At 50.2% G+C, this 26229-nt stretch overlaps 2 protein-coding genes and 1 long non-coding RNA gene across 3 annotated transcripts in view; 1 reads left to right on the top strand and 2 right to left on the bottom strand.

Annotated features, from left to right (window-relative positions):
• Window positions 1–10874, bottom strand: part of NOTCH2 (notch receptor 2) — an 86873-nt gene extending 75999 nt beyond the window's left edge. The window contains exons 1-2 of the mRNA XM_014874743.2: window positions 10753–10874; window positions 821–902 (exon numbers count right to left, since the gene is read on the bottom strand). Of these exons, the coding sequence (XP_014730229.1) occupies window positions 821–902; window positions 10753–10837 (167 nt within the window). The 5' untranslated portion in view covers window positions 10838–10874. The remainder of the gene's footprint in view (window positions 1–820; window positions 903–10752) is intronic.
• An 873-nt stretch (window positions 10875–11747) lies between these two features.
• Window positions 11748–12438, top strand: LOC148222872 (uncharacterized). The gene is made up of 2 exons (XR_015805543.1): window positions 11748–12107; window positions 12183–12438. It is a non-coding gene; the product is annotated as an uncharacterized LOC148222872 (long non-coding RNA).
• A 5865-nt stretch (window positions 12439–18303) lies between these two features.
• Window positions 18304–26059, bottom strand: SEC22B (SEC22 homolog B, vesicle trafficking protein). Its single transcript, XM_014874820.2, has 5 exons — window positions 25908–26059; window positions 25544–25653; window positions 22164–22324; window positions 21678–21824; window positions 18304–20322 (listed from the first exon to the last, which is right to left on the bottom strand). The coding sequence occupies exons 1-5, from the start codon at window positions 25980–25982 to the stop codon at window positions 20168–20170; spliced, it is 648 nt and encodes a 215-aa protein (XP_014730306.1). The 5' UTR covers window positions 25983–26059; the 3' UTR covers window positions 18304–20167.
• Window positions 26060–26229: the final 170 nt, after the last annotated feature.

The following is a 26229-nucleotide window of genomic DNA, read 5'->3' as shown; positions in this document are numbered from 1 at the left end:
TCTTAGCATGCTAGAAAATGACACAACTTCAACTGATGAAGTAAACAACCTTTAGAAAATAATCTGGTTACTGCATACGTAGTAAATTAACACAGCCAAAGAGGATTCATCTTTTGGCAAAATATCACTTCATTAAAAAAAAAAAAAAAATCTAAGTACTGCAGTTTGAAAGGTGAACTGCGTTTAAATAGATGTAATTGTCTCCAGATAATACACACCCTGCCAAAGTTCCTGATGATGAGCTTCCCACCATGAAGCAACAAAGTGAAGATAGGTGTCAACATTTACCAAAATCAATTTACATGATGCAAACAAATGTGGATGTTTGGTTTGATGGGTCCTTAATGTGTTTTAGCAACTCGGGATATTACTTGCTCTCAAGGAGTAGAAGGGACTTGGCACACTTCAGAGTGCAGAATAGTTCTGAAAAACCTCAAAAATACTTCAATTAATGCTGGAGCTCTATAAAGTAAGGTGAGCTATGAGACGGAGAGCAAGTTTCAACTTAGCTTGTGGGTCTGGAAACAAGGTACAGAGTTTAGCTCTATGATGGGTTTGGCCTCAGTTCCCAACCTAGTGCAAAGAAATTAAACTGACAAGATCCAAACCCAAATGCTGAACAAGAATCCCAGTTTTCTTACATTACAAAAAGCTAGCACACAAAGACTAATGCATTATAAAGAAACATCAACTGTGCTAAATCTGCTATGATGAAAGAATCCAGTAAGAAAATCTTAGAAATTCACATTTCCATTCTGGCTAAGGTCCTGAAGGAAAGAAAATGGGTTAATTAAATTGATTAGAAATGAAATCAACTTACTTGCAATATCCTGTACCATTTTGATATGGAATGCACTTTCCCTCATTAACACATGGCTTGGAGTCATCCATACACTGCAGAGCTGAAAGAAAAGAAAAGAAAACAACCATCAAACCCCCAGCCACAATACATGTCAGGTCAAAGCTTCATTAGCGTATTCGGGGGAATGAAAATTTTATAGGACTGGAACAAAAACAAAGACACTATCACATAGTTTAATTTCATCTCTGGCAGCATCAAGAGAGCCAGACAGAGAAGAATCAAATACAGATTTGTTCATCAAGCAACCAAATCTCTCCAGAATTTCTTTAAGGTAGGTTTTCAAAGCAAAGCATGCAATAATTTCAGCATTCATGTCAGCACCTGCATACTTCGGGTTAAGTGTCCTCAGTTACTACTTTCTGATCAAAAATTCTGGACTGAAATTCTCTGAAATACAAAGCAGCTACTCCTGAGCCTTCTTCCAGAGTATTTTGTCTCAAATCCTTCTTTTTTCCTATCTCTAGGGGTATTCAGCACTGAAACAGGGGCTTCTGTCCCTCATGAGCTGACCTGCTGAATGCCACCAGCAATCCAAAATTTGCTGCAACATGGACTGTTGTGGCCCTCTGATTTCAGACAGGATCATGTTTGCAAGTACCTGGAGCACACCAGAGCTGTTAACAACTTTCAGCAAAGAATTTGGTATTTCTAAGGAGATGCTCTGTAACTCAAACTTGACACTTTCGCTACTTTTTTAAAAAAGATATTATGCACGACATAGCTCAGTTTTTATCCAAGTCTACTGGAAGCTCTAGTGAGGTCTGTCCTGGTGGAACCTCCAGCTCTGGCAAGTGCTTTTCCCCTCACAGGGACCTGAAGCAGCACTCAGTGAGTGGCTGTTTCCAAAGTGACCAGAAGGGTGAGAACTATGAAACTCCACAGGAGCAGGGGGCACTTTGGAACCACAAAAACGGAGCCATTCCACCTAGACCACAGCCTGCCATTTGAATAGCACCAAACTGCCAGGTAAAGCTCTCAGAACTACATCAGCTGGGTCCTGTCCCAAACTTATCCACAAGAAAAGAAGCCACAAGCTCTTCCTAGCCTCCAGTTCTGTCTCCTGGCCCCAAACTCACACACTTTATGGACTCCCTCCCTCCACAACCTTATTGCATTTGGGAAAGCATTTAACCTTAATTAAAGGCATCTAAAGGAATCAATAATACTCAACCACCTAAACTGCTCACTTGTCAGCCAGCTGTTGTAGGGTTGACTGCCCCCCTATTGTTTTGGGTTTTTTTAAGGATGGTTTTCCTTTCCTCAAGCTGTACTGAATTTTCAACACAAATTCAGCAAGGGGCATCAGGGAAAACTGGTCCAAACCACCACAGAGGTTGATATGCTGGTAAGTAAGGAATGGGACTCAGAAGGGTTAACACAGCACTTCCACTAAGTTGTCCCTGAAAATTCAGTCCAGCAACTAGACAGCTTGGAATAGACTCTGGCTCTGCTGTCCAGGGCTTGAAGTGTTATTTCTCAATAACCCTGGAGCACATAAACAGGTCACACGCACTACAAGGCACTATAGGAACGTTTTATGCTTGCAGTCCCTATAGAGAACACAGTTAAATTAAACCCAGCTCCCCGGGAAAATTATCAGCGTTTCCCACAACACAAGTATGCTCGCTGCTGCTAACTTGATTTCTGAAAAAAGGGGCACTCTGGATGGCGCTGCCTTTGCAGAGCTCTCAGGAAATGAACAAAATTCCACTCTGAGCCCCTCTGAGATAACCCCTGAGGTCAGGGTTACCAAGCGACAGAAATATTAACGCGGATTTCGCATGGCATTCCCCCCCACAGCGGGCAGGAACGCTCAGGCTGCCTTGCACCTGTCTGACAATTTCTATCCCATTTAACCACGTCCACACAGCTCTGACTCCAAACTTCATCTGCTGCTGTCTAACACTGCAGCAGCTTGTTTTCACAGCCAAGATTAGCTCTAGCTAGCAGGGCTCGGTTACACCGTGTCCAAGAGAAATTGCTCTGCATCCAAGGGAAAGTGTTGGGATTCCGATGACTTCCCACTATCCAGGGAGATGGAGCAGGGTTAAAACCACGTTTTAGGGTACCAGGAGGGGAACCAGCCTTGGTATTCTCATCTCACCACCTTGAATTTCCATTCCTTTCACAGCGATGGAGCCACTGAAGCAAACGCTCAGAGGATTATTTCTTTTGTGCTCGTGCTTTCAAACACGATTTTGTAATCTCGCCGAGTAGCCGTGTCCCAGCGAGGACTGAGCAGCCAGTTGATTTTGTAACCCACATAGTAAAAGCTTAACCAGCACTTGGCCAAAAACACCTTCCAGAATAGAGGCATGGAGGGGAACGAGATCTCAACCTCTCTCAGGATCCCAACCGAGGATTGCAATTCGGTTTGCAGAGGCTTTAGCAAAGTAATGATTAATTTTCCTCGGGTTCTTTGACAAATTATTCCCACCTTGAACCGCTGTTTAGCAGGTCATTAAACCACTACCAGCCTTTAGAGTCCTTTCACAGAGACAATGGGACAACCAACTTTTAAATATGTATTTTGTCTCTAGTAATTCAGAAGTGAAAGAAGACACGGAAACAAATAGAAAAAAAACCCCAACTTTGTACTTTTTCAGCTTTAGACTGAATAGAAAGGCTTTGAAATGCAACTAAAGCTGAAGTGAATGTAAATGTAGCTGTATTCTATATTAAAATAAGTATTAAAGAGTCATGTGACTTCTCTTGGAAAAAAAAGAAATCACAAGGGAAATAGAAGACTACAGTTCTCACAGTAAAATTAGCATTTCTGTGCACAAAGCACTGTCTTCCTGTATTTCACTATATCTTTCATAAAAATTTCACAACACATGCAAAACCAAGGCATTTCAACACGAATCACTTCAAAAGCTACTTCTCTGCTACTCCACCACGTTGTGATCAAGAATCAAAAGTGCCAGGAGCTACCTTCTACCTCAGCCAGCATAAAAAGTTTGTTTTTATTGTGTGAACTGGAAATACTCTGGTGTGCACAGCACGAGAGAAGGCAGCCTCGCCTTGGAAAGATAAAGCCACTTTTCTAGAAGCCATATATAGGCAGCATCAGCACACTGCCAAGGCTCTGACAGCTGCTTTTGACAGTTTTCTTCTGTGTTTAACACGAGCAGAAATTGAGAATTGTTGGGTGGTGTTCTGGGCTTGCCATTGCCACAAGCTGGGTTAGTCTTGTGAATTTTATTCCAGAGATATTGGGAAGACAATCCCTGGTTTGCAAAAGACTGGCTTCTCATGGAGAGGGCACGAAAGGAACACCCAATTTCCAGCCGTCACTGCAGCCAAGGTTGAAGGACTTGGCAGAAAAGGGCTCTTGAGTGCAGGCAAGATGAACACTTTGAGGAATACTGCCCAGCCTGGGGTCCATAGCAACCCTTGCACACTCCTGCATTGAGATGCAAACTCCAACCTGACATTTAACATCCTACCAAGACTATTTTCCAAGGCCAGAGGGAAAAGCAGATAAGCACTGCTGTTATAAGAGCACAAGATACACTCTAGGGAACGCTGCGATTTTTGACATCCAAATCCAGAGCTCACAACTGGGGCACAGTTATGCCTAGATTTAATTCTTCTTTTTGGCTAAAGAGACAGCTAAAATCTAGGGGGAAAAGAAAAGTTTTGTTTCTGCCTCAGTGTTCTTTACGATGCCAAGATGATCTGGATGTTGTGATTTGGTTTCCATACTTCATCTGCCTACTATAAATTCCAGTATTTTCTGGGCTATAAATTTAAAAGAAACAGTGCAGGATTAAGATCAGAATCTGTGTCAGAGTTCAGCTTTGGAGAGAATTTTGCTATAGGGAAATCAAGCCATAACCAGAGCAAGTCTGAAAGGGCTTTGTTGAAACCACCCAAAGCAAAGTAATGCCAATAAACTCCTTGCCCACAAGTTCAGAAAAACTCAAGCAGAAACAGATATGAAAAATACCAAAACAATTAACGCTGTGAGAAAGAGACATTATAAAGCTGATTTCCTGTAGCTTTGTGGTAGATTATCCTGCATCTCAGAAGGTGCAGGCTCTGACCAGGGGATTTATTTTAGATAAGGGGAGGGTGATGTCCTGGCAGAGAGCACAGCTGAGTTGCTGGTGCAGATTTCTCCTTGGGAGGATACCACACGTGCCTCTCTCCTCTTTCTGTTCATAAGTCTTTCATTATGTTCACAGAAACTCAAGACCAAGACCTTTGTCCTATGTGGTTACAGCTTGCCCATAGGTACAAAAGCTTTCTTATGGGAGTGGGTGTAAAACAACCTACTTTAATGTAGAAAAAAAAAAGTCAAGCTAAAAACACATTTCAGACTGGATAGAAAATAAAGGACAAAATAGGTTTCCATAACCTTTATGCAGGTAGTGAATTTTCTGTCTCAATTGAGATTATTCACGAGAAAGAGCCTGTCAGTTCAACTGTGCCACCCTTTATGTATGAAGGGAGAGGAGGAAAAAGGATTTGAAGCCCTCAAACAACAGCATGGAAAATCCCATGCTCAGGGCTGCTTGTCAGAGGTGGATCAGCTCTGAAGAGCACGACCATCAGCGTGGCCAGAAACACCAGTCACACAACAAATCGAGGGGGTCTCAAATTCCAAGGGAGGAAAAGACAGCTGCTGACTCCCTTCAGGAATAACAGAGCATGAAAAAAGCAGTTAATGCTGAAACACGAGGTACGTTCTGCAGGAAGGTCTTGGGTGTGCAGAAAGGGACAAAATGCTTCCACAGCAGCATAACACACAATTCTGGAAGAGCTGGTAAGGAGTAAGCAGCACTGGATATATGGAGAGAATAGCCAAAGATAACCAAATTTTGGAGGCAAACCACAAAGGACTCATTATGCTGCTCACTAACCTCAAGAGATTACAGCTCCAGTGAGATTATACAGCAAGGAAGAAACCACTAGTAAATACCAGCTAGCTGAAAATAGGAAAATAGCTTTTTCTTTTTTTCTTTTCTTTGCTGAAGAACAGACCATCCTATGGCGGGCACATGAAGGGGGAAGGAAAGAAGCAAACTGGTAAAAATCCTTACTGTGAAAAAGCAGCAAAGCCATATACTCAGCTCAGATTTAGAAACCATTAACATTTGGGGAATTTAAACAAGCTGACCAGTTTGCACTTCACACACTGAGGGTAGTAGTTAAAGGCGAAGCTTGTCTACAGGGCATGGAAACAATCTGTAAAGTGAATTGCTTTAATCAGATTAAGACATCTCCACTGTTTTTACACACAAAAGCCTGAAATCAATTGGATAACGCAAGACTCATCAACTGAGAAGCTAAGCAGAGCTCAGAGAAGTGTGAAGGCACTCCAGCAACACCCTATTCCTTTTGGGAGGGAAAACTTTAATATCTAAACTGGTTTCCTTCACTAATTTCACTCTAACAAGTGCCAAAAAGAGAATATTTAAGTGGATTTCAGAGGAACAAGCCTGTAATCATGAAGAAATTCTGCTTTAGAAATTCATCAGGTTGTTCGTTTTAATCTGAGGATGTCAATAGCAAATCTGACTACACGAAGCTCTGGGACATGCAGAACCCTGTGCCCTGCCATCACCTGGTTCAAATCTCTCTTCCAAACACCTAGGACCAGCAAAAACTACGAATTAACTGCTCCTAAGAGCAGAGCTGGGAACCATCCTGTGCATTCACAGGTAGAGTTGAAGTCTTTCATCGTTGGGGTCTTAGGCCCAAGAAGCTGCAGGAACACTGATATTTATAGCAGATGCAGCTACAGCTCATGTGACACTGCTGCTGCTGAAAAAGTATCCATAAAAAAACTCACATTGAAATAGATACTTTATTTAGAATGAACTTGTAACACAGTTTGAAAGGCTACGGGTCACCATAATTCTCCATCTCCCCACACAGCTACTGTTCTCTGCCTTCCCCCATTTGCAGTTTTCCAAACAAAGCCAAAACGCCTAAAATCCAGAACTGCAACATAAAGCACTTAGTTAGGAGAGGAGGGAAAAAAAAAAAAAAAAAAGTTTTCGACAAAAAAATGTAGGGAAGGCAATTAAAGAGCTGAAGAGGTATTGGTGTTTCCATGGCAATCTGGCAGGCGGGAGCCATGCTCGCCTCTTCTCCCAAATCTCCCGTCCATTCTGCAGCACTAAATCTTTATTAATTTGAACGTCGAGCATGTTCTGCCCGTGCAGAAATGTTATCCCAGCGCTTGTGCCGAGCAGCCCTTCTGCAGCCATCCGGGGTGATGTCAGAGGGACGGGAGGAAGGCTTGCTGCATGGAACAAACAGCAGACGCCCGTGCCATTTTGAGATACAAAGCTCTTTTTTCATCCCCGTGGCAGTCTAAAAAAAGGACATGTGCCCTAGGAACAGACTATTTTCTAAACAGAACGGATGATTATTTCTGCAGATCTCAGATGACCCTGCTTAGAAGGACTCTTTCTCCTAGACAAGCCCTTGACTTCTGTTGGCAAGATGATTTCGAAGTGAACGCAAAGAAACTGAGGACATAAAAAGTCCACAAAATGGCTTTTTAACTCGAGCTTAGGAAAGCTCTTTTTCCCAAAAACGTGGATGACGTTTCCTTGAAGTGTCTCAAAGGAGGAGTGACAAAAATCACTGTATCAATGCTCCACCAGAGTCATTAGCCAAGAGTACAAACTCAAAGGAAGCGATGTTCCACCTGGAGCTACTGCTGAAACTGCTTGGTTTTGATGCTAAGCAAGATAGATTCCCAGGAGAAACAGAGTCCTGCTACTGCTTTTCCACCTACTCCTCTATTAGATTATATATATATTTTATTTTTAAATTAGAGTTGGGATTGAAAGCACAAGAGATGGGATTTCGTGTTTGGATTTAGTTTATTAATTTTTATTTATTATACAGTGAGTGCTACAGCACTTTTAGCTAATAAGCTAAAAGTGAAAAAATGGAGCGCTATCTTGCTCTCTACAAGGCTTCTTAAGGCTTAATTGTTTAATTAAAAATTAACAGCTAAATTATTTTTACTTTTGATCTAACGATTAAACACTCGTGACTTGCAGTGCGGCGTTTTCTAATTAAAAAAGTACTACTCAAAACCTAGAAGAAGGAACAAGAAGGAAGAAAAACTAACATTCCAAAACTTTTATCTTGTCTCATACCTATTACTATATTCTAAAACTCCAAATTCTTCACTATGTGATACTACACACTTCTGTTTAAACCATACACTAGTGATCTTAACTTTATTACTTAATTTTGGAAGCCTTCTCCAAGGCTTCAAGTCAAAAGCAGTGTTCCCCTGGGGATCAGTGTCTGATAGCACAGAAAGCTCAAAACTCTCAGGCTTCAGGGTTCCAACATCCCTCGTCCTGGGTTCAAAGGCCAGCCACCCATACCCTCTCATGGCACAGACACCAGTTTTAGAAATGGGAGAATCCAAACAGGATCTATTGAAGGAAATCACCCACTTATTGCAACAGCAGCAAATTACATAAAAAAAAAAAAAAAAAAAAAAAAAAAAAAAAGAGGGAAGTAGCTGTGGAAGTTGACAAAAACCTAACCCATCCACTAAAAGAGATTCAAATGCCACCAGAGGCGTGAGTCCTGCTTTCCCAAGGATTCAAATCCTGAGAACATAAGCAGGAGGATCTTCACGTATTTCTAATCTGACTAAGTGATGCCCTGCAGGAAGTGATGCGAGTTAGCCCCATTCTCATGATGCTCCCTTTTGAAAGTCTAAATCAGTATCTTTGATAAGAACAAATTTGATAGATGGCAACACCTTCAAAAAATCAAGTCAAACTTGCTCTCCTATAAGCAAATCTGTATCAAGCAGATCAGCATTATCTGAAGTTCTCCAAATTTCGCTGAGTGAATACTAAAGACCTCAAACTGCAGTCCACGCCAGCACAGCACCAATTAAAAATTGGGTTAGGATTATAGGATTGTAACCTGATAGAAACACGGGCTGGCAGGCAGCAGCAGCCCGGAGAGACAGAGCACCAGAGTTAATGACAGCGGGTAATTAGGGTGGGCTGGACTGCCAGAATCCCTCACCATGAGAGAAGGGAATGGTTCACAGCAATTATCAGGTAAGTATCCTCACCAAAAGCGCAGGTGTTGCTGCCCCACCCCAGCTTACTGCACCTTCAAATGCAGCCCTTTGCAAAACTAAACTGGAAAAGCGAGTTGCTGCACCATGGGGCTTGCGTGATGAGACAAGGCTGAGCAGTCCAAACCATAGTGCTCCGTGCATCCAGGAGCCTCCTATTTATTGACCAAGAGGGCTGACATCAGGTACCTGCCCTCTCTTGCACAAGAGCATCAAGCCAGTTGAATATGCACCCGAAAATACCCTTTCGGTGACTTCATCTTTCCCATTAAGCCAAGGCACAGCTCCCGCTCCCAGGAGTGATACTGACCAGATGCAGGTCAGGATCTCACACAACACGAGTCACTTTCAGCCTGGATTTGTCATCTCTGCCGAGCAGCCTTTGTTTGGAAGAGATTTCACCCACAAAGGCAGAAAATTTCGGCAGCGTTTGAGGGAGGATCTCAACCACCTCAGGTGTGCCCAGGCAAGTGACAACAGGTGATGCCACAGCTCCTTCTCTCAACGCCCGAGGGGAAGGGCCAGCAATAAGCTGCTAAATTGTTCGTATGAAAGTACAGTTTCACTAGGTGGACAGACATTTAGTCTTCGCAAAATTAGTATTTTGCCATCTCACTGTGTAAGCCACTTCCAGAAATGACAGTGCTACTATGCACCGCAAGTCCATGCCGCCACCAAAGCCTGTTTCTAAGACGCCTACCCCTGAAAGACCCTTTAATTTTCTTTTTGAACAAACCTAGCCAAAACGCATCTGTGAAACAGCTTTTTTTAAACTCCAGCCACCTTCTTGCAACACATTAGCAAAATTAAATCGGCTTTCAGAGGGGATTATTGGAAAAAAACCCCAACATTTCTCCCAGGAGAGAAACTGACCATTTCAAAGGCAGAAACTGACCATTTTTAATTTGACCATTTCAAAGTCAGAAGGGCTCAATTAACTGACCCAACTACTCTGCATCCAAGCCAGCAAGAAGCGGTTAAAACTCCGCATGCAACAATTTCCACTCCAAAACCACACTGAACAACAAAACTACTGAGAACACCAGTGTCTTGCTTGCTCGTCCCTAAACAACTTCCACCAACAGCTTCTCCCATGGCTGCGCTCTTCACAAGTCATCTGAAGCCTCTCAGGAGTCGAAGGAAGGAATGGGAAGGCACGCAATTAATCAATGACTGCTGCTCCTCGATAGCCTTAACGCGGTGCGAGGCTGCACAGGCTTTACTGCGGGAGCAGGAGCCGCTGGAAATGCCGTGGGATTTCCACCAGAACCCACCGGTTATGGCTACGAACCAGCGCTCCGGGCGAACTTCAAAAATGCCTCAAATAATGCCAGAGTGCGAGGGGGAGCAGTGACAAAAAGCGGCGCTTCCCTAGATGTGCACACATGGCTTTATCGCGCCCGGATTGATTAGCAGCAGGAGGAGGAGGACAGGCAGAGATTCTGTGTGTGTGTGCAGGAATGTCCCCAACAAAGGTTCGCTGCGCAGGTATGCGAACCGCACACGCCTCCCTCGCTCTGCGGTGCCCCTTCCCCGCGGCTCCCCGGGACCAGCGCATCCCTCACACGGGCAGCCCGGCCCGGCAGCGGCTCCGGGAGCGCCGTTCCCACGGGGCTCAGCCCCGCCGCCGCCCCCGCCCGCACAAAGCCCAGACCCCCAACACGATGTCACCCGGCCGCGGGTGCCCTTCCCCAGCGGCGGCGGCGGCGGAGCGGGGGAGGCGGCGCGGCGGAGAGCGGCCGGTCCCCCCCGCGCTCGCCGCCCCGCCGCAGCCTCCCCCCACCCATCCGCACCCCCTCCCGGCACTCACCGGCGGCGGGCTCGGCGCGGCGGAGCACGGCCAGCACCAGGGCGAGGAGCGCGGCGGCGAGCGCGGGCCCCGCTCCGCGGGCCATGGCCACGGCCGCTCCCGCCGGCACGGGCTCGGCGGAGGGATCTGGGCTCCCGCCCCGCGCGGAGGGACACGGCCGCGCGCGCGCCGCCCCCGCTTCCTCCGCCGCGCCGCGCCGCGCACCGCCCCGCCCCCGCCCCGCGGCGCCGCCAGGGGGCGCCCGCGCCGAGGGGACTCAGGGGCGGGGACGGGCCGGGGAGAGGGGGAGAGGGGCGTGGGGAAATGGGGATAACGGGGGGAACGGGGGAAATGCGGGAGATGGGGGAACTGGGGGACAATGGGGGGAAATGGGGGAGATGGAGGGAATGGGGAAATGGGGGAGCAGGGTTGGAGTGTGGAGATGGGGATAAGGGGGGTGATGGGGCAATGGGGGAAAGGGGGTAGATGGGGGTAAGGGGGGAGATGGGGAAAAGGGGGAGATGGTGGGAATGGGGATAAGGGGGAAATGGGGGGAAGGGAGGCGATGGGGGAAATGATGGTAATGGAGGTAGTGGGGGGAAATGGAGGGAAATGGGGGGAATGGGGAATGGGGGAGCTGGGGCGATGGGGGAAATGGGGGAGCAGGGTTGGAGTGTGGAGATGGGGATAAGGGGGGTGATGGGGCAATGGGGGAAATGGTGGTAATGGGGAAGATGGGGGATAATGGGGGCGATAGGGGGAATGGGGGAGAGAGGGGCAATGAGGGAAATGGGGGGTGATGGGGGCGATAGGGGGAATGGGGGAGAGGGGCTGGAGTGTGAGGATGGGAGAGAAGGGGGCAATGGGTGCAAAGGCGGGCAATAGGGGAGATGGTGCAATGGGGGCAAAATGGGGCAATAGGGGAGCAGGGCTGGACCGTGGGGATGGGGGCGATGGGGAAGCGGGGCTGGAGCGTGGGAATGGGGGCACTGGGGGCACTGGGGATAGGGAGTGGATGGGAGGCAGTGCCGATGGGGGACCGGGGAGCTGAACCATGGGGATGAGGGAAGATAGAGGGCAGTGGGGATGAAGTGCGGGGATGGACATGACGGGGAGCAGTCGAGGAGGGGACACAGGGGCTGGACCGTGGGACAAGGGAAGATGGAGGCAGTGGGGATGGGAGTGCATGGCAGCATGGGTGGGGGGAATGGAGGGTGAGGGCAGCAGGACGCGCTGTGCCCTTGTGGGGTGGCAGGTCCCCACAGGAGAGGACACCGGGGCTCTTCGCTCAGATGTGGGGTGCAGGGCAGGGAGCTGGAGTGTTCCCATCGGGATGGGAAATCCAAACCCAGCCTCGGTGCCCGAGGCTCACCGCGGTGAGCAGGGCAGCTCCTGGGGCAGACGGACAAACTCGCTGCCCCATGGCTCACCCCACAGCTGCTCCTCTGCAGAATCCCGGCAGGAGACCTGCGTTCCCACGGAAGAGGTCTCAGGAGGACAGCAGCTGGATTCAGCCTCAAGATCTCTCCCAGCCCTCAGCTATCATTTAAAGCGTTAAAAATCCTTCTGTCCTGGCTCAGGCTCCGGAGGACTGAGAGCCCTTTGTGTGCAGTGCTGACACGGCAGCCTGGCCCGTGAAGGCAGGATTGTATCGGGTCTGGGGGAGAGAGGGGGCCATGAATAAACCTCACTGTTTTCCCCCTGTAATTCTCCAGATCCCGGAGTTCCTCCCAGGCGTGGGGCTGGACAGTCAGCGCCCTAACCCCATTATGATTTTTCCAGGTATTCCAGCGCACCCCTTTGACAAGTCTCCCTCCATCCTGCACAGCTGCCAGAGCCTCCAACAGCTGCCCGTGGGCAGACGGCTGTGCCTCGCAGCCGTGATGGCCATTCCATGGGATTGCTCCTGGCACAGCGCCCTCCCTGCGGCTCCTCACCTGCTGAGGTGGAGGCCAGACCCCCAGTATGCCCCAAAACCTCCCACGTACCAAATTATGGGTGGCACTTATGATGACAAGGCAAGCTGGGGGTTTGAGGAGGGACAGACAGGGAATGTGACTGCGACAAAAAGGGTTTGGAGATGCTCTCCTGAATGCAAATTCAGGAGGAATCCTGGTGTTTCACCAGCAGCTGCCGTTTCCAGCTCCCCTCAGCGCTGAGCATTACTTATCACCCTTGACCTTGAAGTGGCTCATCCTCTGCTTTGTTTCACTTGGCCTGAGCTCAGGCCTCCGAGCCCCAGCACAGGGACAGGATCCACGGCCTCCCTGGCACAGCTCTCTGGAGCAAGCAGCTCCAGCTGGCAGCTGAGGCTCCATGGGAGAATCCAGCCAGGAAGAGGGAAAGTGTCCCTCCCCTCCTGCAGCCCTGGGGAACCTGCAGATTGCTCTTCTCTCCACGTACCCTCATGGTCGCACACTCAGCTGCTCATGGGAGGGGGCATCCCACGGCTCTGTTGGGAAGATAAAAGGGGTGAGAGCAACCATCAGGGGACCCTCTGCATGATAGAGGCTGGGAGTGACTGAATCCGGATGGATTTTGCTGCTGGGAAGGTGAGGGCCAAGCTTCTCTCAGCTGTCCTGGCAAGCTGAGTTGCCTGTGCCAGCAGAGAATTAATGCACAGAGCAGAGAAGGAAGGGGACAGGGACAGATGCCTCACTGTGTCCCCACGCCAGAGTTCCTCAATTAGCTCCCCATCATCCTCATGATCCTGTCGTTAAGCAATAAATCCTTTACAGAGGAGTTAAAAATGAGTTTCAGCATTTCTTTGTCTCCATGCAGCCCCCCAGCCTCATGCCCAGTGTCCCACCTAGAGAGGACCAGCAGCCAGCGCTGGAACTGGAGAGCTCTGGCAAGGTTTCCTGTAGTTTCTGTCTGGTTTCTGACCGTGCCTTTGTCTCTCTTTGCCCACGGAGTGTCTCACCCAGGTGTGGGAACCAAGCCCCAGCTGCCCAGGCTGCCGAGGGCAGGCGGGCAGGGTGCCTGGCACAGGGCTGGGTGTGCTCTGGCACTGGAAGCGATGCCAGCTGAGGGATTGGGAGAGCTGAGCAGGCTCCAAATCCACGGTAGGGTTTGTTAAACGGCCCCGGCAATTAGGGAAATCCTGGCACTTGTCTGACAAAGACTGGGAGATCAGGCACTCCCTGCGACTCCACTCAGAGTCTCACCCTGCCGCGATTTTTGGTTGACAGAGGATTCACGCACTTTTCTCAGAGAGAAAGCTCCCAGGGGCAGCCTCTCCCCACATCCCAGATGCCTCACCTCTCTCCAGCCAGGGAATTCTGCCAGGCAGACATGCTGGGGGCTCTGCAGTGCTCTCCTCGCAGAAGGCAAAATGCATTTGAACATTCTGAGGTGCTTTTTGTGCGTCTGCACCTGGTCAGTGTGGACCATGGCACTTGTCTGTCCTTCACTTTGGAGGAACTGCTGATTCCAACAGCTTTGTATTGTTTGCTCAGAATAAATTGTGTTTTCTTGCAGTAATTTTCAGTGACTTTGGTGGTGGTTCAGGCGTTCAGACCTCAGCTCAGCCCACACCCCAATGCCCGCCTTACATCCCTGGTTTTTACATGTTATCCCGGATAAACGTTGCCTTTATCTCGGATAACCTGCCCCTGTTCTGGGGGTCCTTAGGACAAACATGCTCGAGTCATATGTCCCAGCTTTCTCTTTTGTGATCCGAAAAGCTGGAGCTCCACTAAAATGGGAGCTGAGGGTATTTCATAGTTACAAGATGTCAGCAGCCAAGAGGTTTAAGAAAAGCAGGAGGGGGAGAGGCTTCCAACAAGATCCTCGGGGCTGGCAGCCTTGTGCCTGTGCCGCAAATAGCTTGTCCTGTGGCTCATCTGCAAACTCTTAACATCCACATGATTTGGCTTATGCCACGATTACCTTACCTGCCAGCCGGCCTCGTCTTAAAAAGAACCAGAGAAGTGCAAAGGCATTCCTGCATCAAGCCCTGCAGGAATGCGCTGGGCTCCCTGTTCCGCCTCTGCCGCTTTAATCGCCGGGGGAATTTGTACCCTCTGCCTTACCCGCAGCTGCCTGCTCTCAGCAGCCCCCGGAGGATTTAAATCAGACCGAGTTGCGCAGCTTTTACCAAAGTTGGTCTGACCTACAGAGTGGCCACTGAGCTCCCGAAATGCCGAATTGCTCGGGGCACGCAGTGGAACAAGAATCCGCAGGTTTGCGGTCACCCTCCGGGTCACAGCCAGCGCTGAGATGACGGCTGGCACAGTGGGATGGCCATGGCTCAAGGAAGGGGCAGCTGCTCGCCACAGTCATCAGGTTCCCTTTTTCGGGAAACTCCATGGAAGGTCCTGAGAGCCACACAGACCTCAGGGTCTCCAGGCTCGGGCACCCCAGGGACCCACGCAGGTCCCAGTGCGTGGCATTTGGGGTCACTGCAGCTTCAGCAAGCACATTTCGTTCTGCTCTTCTATGCAAATCCTGTCCCTGCTGCCGATTTGGGGGGTGCCCCGGTTGTGGCCGACATGGAGGGTGCACTTTTGTTCCGATGCTGTGGGGCTGGGGAATCCCGTTTGCAGGGAGCACGGGCAGCGTGCCAGGGAAGCAGAGGGTGCTGGGGTGGCCAGAGAGCACCCGCAGGGCTGCGGGGGCGGAGAGGGGAGGAAAAGACAAAAAAGAAAAAAAAGCCGTGTTAGAGGAAACAGGTTTATCATCTCTCTGCAGAGCGCTGGGGCTCAGCCACAAGGGGTTTTGTGCGCCATGATTCAAAATCGAACTGGGCTGCTGCATGCAGCCAGGAATGAGCTCTGAGGAAGCTTCATGGCAGCGTCCAACAGGGGTGGGCTGGGGAGCAGGGACTCCCCAGCTTCTGCTTTATTTTTTGAACTTTTTTTTTTTTAACTTCTGCCGTGGGTGTGTGAGCTCAGACATGAATGCAGCCAGCTGGGAGCAGCCATGCAAGGCTCAGAGCTGTGGGCAAACCCCGGGGCAGCCCTGCAGGGCACCCAAATGATGCACGAGGCAGGGGAGAAGGGGAGGGGAGGAAGGTGGCATGGCTGCTCCTGCGAAAGCAGAGCCAGGAACACATCTGAGCAAAGGCTGTGCAGGAGGGGATCTGCGATGGAGGAGTCAAACCTCACCCCAGTGCAGGATCCTCAAAGAGCTCAGCTCTGGAGTGACCAACAGGGGCAGAGTGGGGGGTCAGGGGCTAGGTGGGTGACCCAAGCCATGCCCTGGGGCTTGCAGAGTGCTCAGGACCAGCAGAGCTGCATCACCGGGGACAGGAGAGATGGCACAGCTCATCTCAGGGTGATCTGGGGCAGGATGTGGCTGACTCAGGCCAGTGCAGGGGGGCTGGTCCCACAGTCAGCTGTGCCTGGCCAGCTGCCAGCCCAGAGCCCCGCCCTCACCCTGCGTTTTTGGGTGGCAGAAAATCGACATCCTTCCTTCCAGAAGGTCACAGTGAGGCAACCCAGCAAGGTGTGAGGGGCAGAGGGGACGTCCCGAGTCCCTCAGCCTGGCTCTGTGGAACATGACTCCCTGACCCTGGGGGGATTCAGAGCCCTCCGGAGTTGTGGCAGCCTCACTCTGGCCACACAGGGAAGGAGAACAAGGACTACGATGTTCAAAGGCTGAACTTCAAGCCCTGTTGCCCTGGCCAAGCATATCTGTCCAAGAATTGCCGTCCAAGCACTTCTCTGGTGTTGGGTACTCTGGGCAGGTGCTGCAGGCACAACCCTCCACACCACCGGGACCTTCACCCATGGCAAAACAGCTTCCAGAAACGATCTGTGGACAGACTGCCCTGGGGTCCCGGAGGAAAAAGATGCTGAAACAGGATCTTCCACAAAACCTACTCAAAAGAAGGGTTTGCAAGTGCAAGGAGCTGCTTCAAAGCAGAGGAAGCAGCTGGTGCCCAAGTCAACACAGAAACCAAAACCCTCCTGCTCCCAGAGTGTGGCTGGTGCAGACAGCAGCCACAGCCTGTGCCAGGTGAGACCTGGTTTATATTTGACACGGTGGCTGGAGCACCCAGCCAGCTTTTGCCATCCTGCTGCACTCTTCTTCTCCACAGTGCCGTGCCCCACCCATGGCAGGTTTGGCAGCATCTGGGAACCAGCTCTGCCTGCCTGCTCCTGCTGCTTCACCCAGGGAGGAAAGCCCCGTCACCCAAACCTGGTGTGCCCAGCGATGTAAACCACCCCGTGGGCAGTGGGGCACACAGTGGGGAGCCCCTGCTCCTGCAGCAGGCACTGTCCCCAGCAGCACCCCTGGCTCTGTGGGTGACACCCAGGGGCGACCAGACCTGAGCTGAGGAGTGTCAGCAGCCAAAACTGGCAGCTTTTCATCTCTGTGCTCGCACGATAGGCAGAGCAGCTCCCAGCACACCCTGCACCATCATCTTTTCTTCTGCACTCTGCCTGTACCCCGTGCCAAAATTCTCCCAGTGGCAATGGGCACACTGTGGGAGAAGGGAGAGCTGCAGGAAGGGGGGGAATGCATGCTCAGCGGGCAAGGGTTGTTCCAGAGCCTCTGGAGCCAGAGGGGGACCCCAGAAGCAGAAATGGAAAAGGTGCCGGGTAGGAGGTGACAGGCAAACGCCCTGCGGGAAGTGTCTGCTTCCGTGGCTGCCGCAGCATCCCGGCTGCGCTCTGGGACGAGCCCGGGCAGCACAGTCTCCTCCGGGAGCCCTTGCAGGCACATCCCCGGCTCCACGGGGAGGCTGCGGCTCTTTGGGGAGCCCAGGGCTCGGCAAGGAGCCGGGGGTGCCCTGAGCGGAGCCCCCTTTGTGCCCGCAGCCCCGCAGCGCGCCCCAGCGCCGCGCAGGCACTGCCATCTGCAGGAGAGCCCCGGGGCCGCTGCCAGCACCGTGACCCCGGGCCAGCAGGACCTGCCACTGGGCTAGCAGGGCTATGACCCCCGGGCCAGCAGGACCAGCTATAGGCCAGCAGGGACTGGCCACTGGCCCCAGCAGGGCTGTGACCTACGCACAGCCGGGCAGGGAGGGTCCCGGAGCACAAGGAGAAAAGGGCAGTGGCTTCTCCTGCCCGTGCCCGAGCAGCCCGACAGGGGCTGAGCTCTCATGTGGCTGCTCAGGAGGAGCAGAGACCCCAGCAAAGCAAACCCTGCCCACCCCTCCGCTCTTCCAGGCACGTTTTTGAGCATCAAGGAAATTGCTCCTAAGGTGTTCCTGGTTGGACTGTGCGAGAGGAGGGCTCCTGGTCTTCCCTCTAGGCAAGTGGCCCTTGCAGCTCCGTGCCCTGCTCTCACTGGCACAGCCCCTGGTAGATACACCACCCTGCTCACTCCCTTGGTGCTGCTTCTCCTGCAGGGCCACAAAACTCCCCCATTTTATGTCCCCCATAAAATTCTGCCCACGCCAAGACAGCTGCCTGCCAACAGGCAGAGATGTGCCAGCAGGGAGAGAGCCCTGCTACAACCAAAGTACAACTTCTCCAGCAGAAAATGGTCAGGATCATGTCTTTAGTTCTGCCTCCAGAAGGCTCCATCTCTCTGGGGTCTTCACCCTCTTGTGTCCCTGGAAGCAAGGAAAGCGTCCCACAATGTCACAGGAACGAGACACAGAACACTCCAGGCCGCAAAGGGATTTTCCAGGAGCATTTATTTCACTGCTGACACCGGGGCTGCAGGAGGCAAGCTGCTCCTCCCCGAGCTGCAGAATCATCACCCCCTCAACCACAACAATCCACAGACGGGCGGGGTCTGAACGGTGAGACCTTTCAGCACCCACATCACACACACCTACATCACTGGGACATTCACCTGGTAGGGACACCACTTAAAAGGACTTAAAATAATGGTAATAATTATAATAAAGCAACCTACAAAGTAACACTTAGAGGCATCATGCAGAAACCGTATTACTTTAGATTATGTGGCAGCTCAGATTTGCTGGGCTCATCGGTGGACGAGTGCTGACTGCATTGTGCCAGTCCAACAAGGTGCCAGGTTGGGGAGCATTCCCAGACAGGACAACAGCTGTGCTTCCCACCCAGTGGCAGGAAACACTTCCAGCTCATAGTTTATACATCCAGAACAAGGTTATGTGCTTGTAAAAGGTGCTGGGAAGTGCTGACATTTCCTTCTGTGACACCACCTGCTTCCTCTACCAAGTGGCAGACACTTGAGTGCAGCAGAGTGCCTGAACTGTGGGGTTTTCTTTTTTCAGTCTTTTTTTTTTTTTAATAAAACCAAAATCTGACTGCTAAAATGTTATTTTTAGCACAGGTGGACCAAAAAAAATTATTAAAAAAAAAATCACATTACACTGGTGATATAGAGATTGGCCCATAAGAAAGAAGAAGTTCTGTACTACTGCCCCATAATGAGTTTTTCTTCACCTACAGTTTCAACTTCCCAAGTGAGGTAGGGAGAAGGTGACCACGGGTAAAAGGTGGTGTTTCTAAAGGATTCCACTGTTTTAAAGTTATCCTAATCCTTCATGTAAAGTTAAAGTGTTCTTTGAAGAAACACTGCCTTTTCTTCACAACAACATTCAGAGTTTTGATTTTTTGGTTGTTTTGGACAAGGGAAAGAGGGAGAAAGAAAACAAGGATCCCAGAGATGAAGTGCTGGCAGTTTTGACACATTTTGGAAGGAAAGCACAGTTATAAAAAGGAAAGAAATTATGTAGTAAATCTGCAGCTAGAAGGGAAAAATAGAGAGTGCTGACATAGCTTGCATGGAACTGTGCCCGTTCCAACAGCATTGAATTACACACCCTGTTCATGTGGAAACATACTGTCACACACACAGCTGTCAGGAGAGGGAAAGTGGACACTTAGAAACCTGGAGTTTAATTTTTCAGGAAGCAGTTAACACAGAAGCCTCCCACTGTCCCTCCTAGTACTGGACAGAATGTATTTTAAGGCATAGTTTAACATCCATTTCTTTCTAAAGCAATTTGAAGTGAAACAAGCCACGATGTCAGACACAGAACACTCAACAGGTATTCTGACAGAGGTGAAAGCTGGTTTATGTACAGTGAAATATCTGCCATCAAATGGGGGAAGTCTCGAAAAAGAAAGAAAAACAACTGCAGACCCAGATTCTAAAAAAGCAAACATTACCAACACAAGGAATGTTCATTAGAGTCCAGTTCCCACTAGAGCTACTCAACAGGAGGATGTACAATATGATTATGCTAAACAGCACTGACTGACTGTTCCCAGAGTGCCCCAGGAGGGGGAAGAACCTTGGGAGGCCAAACCCTGCAGTATCCCAGTGCAAACTGCCTCAGAGGAAAAGCCTGCAGTCAACAAACCTTTACACCCATAGTTAGGCTTCACTAAGAGATGCAGAAGCCAGGTGTCACCCAACAACTCCAGGACACTCCTGCGAAGCTGACGGTCCTGTGTGGATTCTAATGCACATCCCCCATGAGCAGTGTCCTGCACACCTCCACCTGCCAGGCTGCTGGCTTTCCCTCTTGCAGGGCTGGGCCAGCTCACAGCCACCAGAACCTGACATAGACAATGAGCATGATGAAGAACACGGCCACGGCCGCCAGCTTGGCGTACGTGGAGCGCATGTTCAGGTACTTGGCGTCCTGGCGGTACTTCTTGGACAAGCTGGACAAGTTGTTGGCCTTGGAATCCAGAGCTGTTCAAGGGAAAGGGGAGACGAGTTAGGATTCACTGAATGTTCTTCCTCAAACGTTACATTGAGTGCATGAGTTTCTCTGGAGCAGCTGGTTTCACGTGCCAGCCTGGCCTGTGCCTCCTGCAGTGCTCCAGGGCTTGTCCTGCTGGGATCAGAGCCAGCTGAGCTGCTGAGGTGCTGCTCTCTCCCCACAGAAACACCAGCCAGGTGTTTCAGAATACAGCTGATCCAGCTGAAACACACACTGGGTTTGTTGCAACCCTGGTCACTGAGAATTTTAGACTTTCCGTGCTGACAGGAGAACACTGCATTTGGCACGAGGCTGTGGAAAATGATGCCTTGGGTTTTAGCTTTTATATTTTTCAGAATCTCTGCTGCTCAGTGTGTAATTCTGAAACTTCATTATTAAGTTTTAGCAACTTCTCTTCACAGGGTAATTAGACAAAACAATTCCTTTCTAGCTGGAGAATCAAGGACAACTGGTACCCAAAAATCAGAAACAATGGCAAGTGTAAGGGGGCAAGCCAAGAGGGCTGAGACTTCATAGCCTGGGGCTGTGGTTGGACAATTAACGCCAATATATAAATAAACCAAAACTTACAAAAGTATAAAAACTTGTGACCAAAATCAATCTTAGACTCAGTTTAACTGCAACTCTAGCCAGACTCTTGCACTGCCCAGAGTGTATCCTTTCAATAAATTCCTATTTTACTCCTTTTACTCTGTCTAGTTGCTGTTCCAATTCAGCCTTTCCAGGCAACAAGAAGGATTCCAAAATTGAATTATAGGACTGGGATTATGGGTGTGTAGTTTGAAGAGCAGTGTGTAATACCACATGGTGGAAAACTTAAGAATTTAAGGTTTTAGAATGTAGTAATATATATAAAGCAAGATGGAGGCTTTAGGGCGGAGGTTTGTCCTTTTTCACCTTCTTCATGGGTTTGGGTGATATTGTGTGATTTGGGTAAAAAAAAACCTGCATTGTGGGCCATGGGTGGTTGGTTATTGGGTTAAAAGTAAAAATAATTCACGTGGCATTTCTTAATTGGACAGTTTATCCTTAAAAACCCTTGTAGAGAGATAGACAGGACTCCATTTTTTAGTTTGCTAGCTTGAAGTTCTGTAGAACTCAGGGTTTGTGAGACTGTAATATAGACAAGAACTAATAAACATCTGAGTCCAAACAAGAAATAGCGTCTCAAGCAATTAATGCCAATCCTGGCAAAAAGAAGGTAAGAAGCAACAGGGTTCACTGCTTTTCTCAGGAGGGTCAAGCCTTTCTCTCTAGGACACTCTGCCCACCCAGCTGCCAGAGGAGACACGGCTGTGTGTCAAACACTGGCCACTCCCAGTACCTGACAGGGCCTCTCCTCGCTGTAGCACCTCCTCGATGTTGGCCACCATAATCCTCTGCACATCTTGCAGCTCTGTGTTGATGGAGCCCAGGTTCCTCCTCGCCCGGCTGTCGATGTAGAGCTTCTTGGTTTTCTGGATGTAGGTGTCTGGAAGGAGACAGGGATGTCAGGGGCAGTCCCACCTAGCACAGAGCTGCCTGGCTGCAGGAGGAGTGGGAGCACTGCTGAGACAGCCACAAGACTACATGCAAGTATTCACTGGAGTGAGGCCAAGAGCAGGAAAAAAAAAAAAGCAGGAAATCTGAATCTAAGGACATGTGCCATTTCCCTACCACTTCTATATTCTCCTGCTCAGAACACCCATGTCTCTGGTGCCAAGAAGAATTTGAGCTGTCAATTCCACAGGACAAGCTGCAGAGAATCCTGTGGCTGCTGCTCCCCCCCAGCAGGAAGTTTCCTGACTGGCCACAGGGAGAGGGACCTCACCAAATTCAATGAAGGAATAGGGCCTGGAGACTGTGGGAACCTTCTTGCCATGCTGCTCATCAAACTCTGAGTACAAGTCCTCCAGGTAGGCAAAGGCCAGTTTCTTGGGGAATCCAGCTTCACACAGGACCAAGTAACACACTCCTTTCTCGATGATGTAGCTGGAAGAATGGCAGACAGAGCAGACATCCATCAGTTTTGAACCTATCCTGTCAAACATCATGCCTTTATTCCTATGAGACAATGAGAACTGGGTACAAGAACTTCTGGTTTTCTATGTCTGCATCGAGTGTAAACCTTTCTGCAGAGCAATGCTTTATCTTTTCTTTAGCCAAAATAAATTTTCTTGTAGCCTCAGACCCTACACCCATGCCAACAGTCTTGGCTTTGACTTCAGTTGAACAAAAGCTGGCCTGTGAATACCATTAGCTTCACAAAATACCAACAACAAAAGAGTTGTAATTTTGGAGTATAAAAGAGAGAACACCCCGTAGCCAGGAGAAGGGGACCACAAGAAAGTTTGCCAGCAGAATAGAGAGGAAGGTGGCCAACACTTCTCTAACTGGCACCATTTTCTTCCTTGCTTAGCCAATATAAAAACAAAGGCTACACCAAAACCAAGGGGGTGGAGAGAGTAAACAGCCCTGTAAACACTTCTGAATGCTTATCTATATTCTAGAGGGTGAAGTGTGAATGCTACTTTTAGGCTACCTTCCTTTGACTTTCTGCATAATACCATTATGCATTAGTCTGGTTAGCATAAAGATTAGCAGTGTATTAAAGAAATGATCCAGTCCTGAGGGCACTAAAATAAGCAGCTTAAAATTTTGTAAATAGACACATCAGGCTTACAAAACATCTTCTCCCCACTGCTTTTCCAGATACCCCAGCAGGGCCATGTCCTTTAAATTAGCCATCCTCACCTTGTTCCTGGGCTCAGGAGTATCCATTTCTCCTACCTCTATATGGCCTGTGTGTGAACCCTGGCAGCCTTCAATCAACAACTGATTTATGCCAACCAGAAGCAAGAAACTCCAGCTGCCATAATCCATTCCAAAGCATGCCCCCACGTGCTCATTCCTTTTTATGATTCTTTTTATGTCCCCCAGCTTGGACTGCATCAATGCCAAGACTAATCCTACACTCCATCATCAAGCCTCTGTTCCTCCCTTACCTCTGGAGACCTGCTTGCCACATTGGGGTTGCTACAGATCATCACCCAGAGCTTGATTTAGCCACTGCCATGATGAGCAAGAGTCAAGCAGATCTTTTGAAATGAGGAGCAGCAGTGTCAGAAGGGAATTCTGACAGCACTGCTGGAGCAGCACTCTGAGGAACATGTCCCATCAGCACAGGTCTGTTTATCTCTGCCTGGTCCAGCTGGTCCTGCCTGGAGCTCTTCAGCTGCATTTCCCACTTGCTGCTCTCCGGTGTGATACTCAGTGTTGGATTTAAAGCTGGTCTGTCAGCACCACAGAGAGCGAGCTCACCTCACTCTGCCCCAGATCCAGTTTTGTCAACCTCAGACCAGAGCTCCTGCACAGCTGGGCCTCTCAGTTTTGTGTGCACCTCCAAGATTCAGCACAGCAGCTGCCTGCATGTCCTCACAGGGGGCAGACGTGGCCATTTGCCACTGCTCACTCTGCACAGAGTACAGCCAGCAGATTCCTTGTAATCACGTTGGACATTTTGAGAGAGAAAAGCTTTATCCTGGTAACAGTGGCAAAGGCCAAGGGTTGCATTTAAACGACAGGTAAGAGTCACTTCAGCCATTCACCAGCCAAAGGTCACCTCCTCACTGACAGCACAGCAGGCACTGTTGGTATTCCTGCACCTGCACAGCCCCCAGCGCTGCTGCTGGAAGGGTGACACAGCTTTTGCAGCAGCTCAAACCTGGGCACAGCATTTCACAGCAATCCCCTGAGTGTTCACAATTTAAACGTCAAGTTTCAGTAAGGCTTGGCTCTGCTTTGAACTGATGAAGCTGTAGATGTTCACCACCACCTCAGCAAGTCCAGCAATACCCTTGGCCATGCTGCTAACTCCCCCCACAAAATGCTCTGTCCTGCTTTGTGCTGCCCTCAGCAGACAGAACTCTGATCTGGCAGGAAAAGATTGGTGTACTGCATTAACGAGCAGTGTGGCCATCAGTCAGCATTATTTCACACTAAATCTCAAATTCTCCCATCACCTCCCCTTTCTGCAGAGGAAAATTTCTGACCTGAAAGTGTTCTTTTCACACAGGTCCTGCTGTAATATCTCACCTCAAAGGAGGCAGAAGCAAGTGCTCTGCAGCAGCAGCTGTCGGTGGCCAGCAAAACCTATCCAGGGACTAACTCAAGCCAGAAGGAGGAACACTCCTGTCCCAGCCTGGCTGTTCCTTTGAGGCAGCTGGCAAAACAGGCCTGCCCAAGCCCTCCCTCCTGTCAGGACTGGTGTCATTACAAGCACCACTAAGAAGCTTTGATTTCCTGGGCAAGTGTTGCCACCTTCCCAGATAGAGCTCTGCTTGCATCACAGAAGTAACTCAAGAAGGGATTTACTGGGATCTGCACAGGCTCTTTCCCAAGGCTTCACTGCCAGGCAGAGCTACACCCATGCTGTGCCAAGGAGACACCCAGAAACGAGGGATTTTTTAAATTCTGTGAAGATTTAACTTGTAGAAAACGCAAGAAGAAGAGCAGCACTCAGCACTTAACTCTGGCAACAACATCCAAATCCAACAGGAGATAAGGATGGCCAGGCCAATCAGGGCCATCCTTTAACAACTGTAATTCCCTATCAAAGGCTACCAGAAGACCAGAGAAAAGATTTTTTTAAAATCTTGTCACAGTTAGCATACATAAGACAACCACATGAAAAGCATCCCCAAACAGTTTAAGAAATTAATTAAACACACCCAACAAACCTAGCAACAATAAATTTACTGGATGAGAGAAAGAAGTCTGTCAGATATTACGACAATAATAATAGAAATATCCAGAGATGCTCGGTGTGCTTGTAATGCACGGAAAGCTGAGCTCTCAGAGGGCACAGACAGGAGGAGCTCACAGTGGCACTGCCACATTGGCTTTACAAGGACAGATCTCTTTAAAGACAAGATACGGGAGACCAGAAGATGTACTGAGAGCATAACAGGGAATGCAAACAAACAAAAAGCCAGGAAAGGAACTGAACCTGTACTATCTGCAGCAAAAGCAGAACTGTGAACCTGGATAAAAACCGAGTGCCAGACACCTGTGCCAAGCAGTGACAACTCACACACTGCCCCTTTCCAGCAGGGAGCTCTCGCCGGCAGCCTCGTTTCTAACTAAAGAAGAGTCCTCGCCCGTTTCCACGGCAGAGCAGCCGGTATCCCCCGCGCCCCTCCCGGTACTCACTGGAAAGCCATGGATTTTGCCTCCAGGGTGCATCTGGTCGGGGACTGCTCGTTCAGCTTGCGGAAGAGCTGCTTCGCCTGGGTCTGGTACTGCTGCAGGTCGCGGCCTGACTGAGGAGGCAGGGAGGGAGGAGAACGGGCTGCTGAGGCGGTACCGGAGACACACCGGGCCGCTCTGGGGCTGCCGGGACCAGCCCCACAGCACCGGCTTGCTCTCCCCGTCCCGCCGCCACCACCGGGAGGCAAACGCTTGTGCCAGAGCCGCGCTGCCGTGAGGAGGGACTGCGCGGCTGTCAGTGGGTCGCCCCCCGCCCGCTCCTCACCGACACACCGGCCCCTCCCCGTCCGCGCCCCGCCTGCCCCACCTGCTCGTCCTCTTGCATAGAGGCGGCGAGCAGGAGCCCGTCCGCCACACGGGCGATCATCGTGAGCAGCACCATGGTCGCGCCCGCCGCCCTGCCTGCCACGGAGCCGCCCGGAAATTGTCCCCGCCGCTTCCGGTGCGCGCTGGCCGCACTTCCGGGCCTGGAGCGGGCGAGACCACGCCCCCTCACCGGAACCACGCCCCCAGAGCAGCCGCTCCCTTCCACACGGCCACGCCCCCAGAGCAGCCCCGCCCACTATCACGCCACGCCCAGCGCCCCTCCCCATTGGCCCCGCCCTCGGCCCCGCCCCGTGACGCGCCCC

The sequence above is a fragment of the Sturnus vulgaris genome, chromosome 9 (assembly GCF_052056855.1).
Source record: "Sturnus vulgaris isolate bStuVul1 chromosome 9, bStuVul1.hap1, whole genome shotgun sequence".
Classification (NCBI taxonomy): Eukaryota; Metazoa; Chordata; class Aves; order Passeriformes; family Sturnidae; genus Sturnus; species Sturnus vulgaris.
This window is presented reverse-complemented; position numbering and strand designations above follow the sequence as displayed.

Excerpts from the sequence above, each read along its gene's own strand:
- SEC22B (XM_014874820.2), bottom strand. The coding sequence starts at position 25,982 with ATGGTGCTGCTCACGATGATCGCCCGTGTGGCGGACGGGCTCCTGCTC. Across the intron at positions 25,654-25,907 it reads CTATGCAAGAGGACGAGCAG|TCAGGCCGCGACCTGCAGCA; the intron begins GTGGGGCAGGCG and ends CTGCCTCCTCAG. Across the intron at positions 20,323-21,677 it reads GCGAGGAGAGGCCCTGTCAG|CTCTGGATTCCAAGGCCAAC; the intron begins GTACTGGGAGTG and ends TCCCTTGAACAG.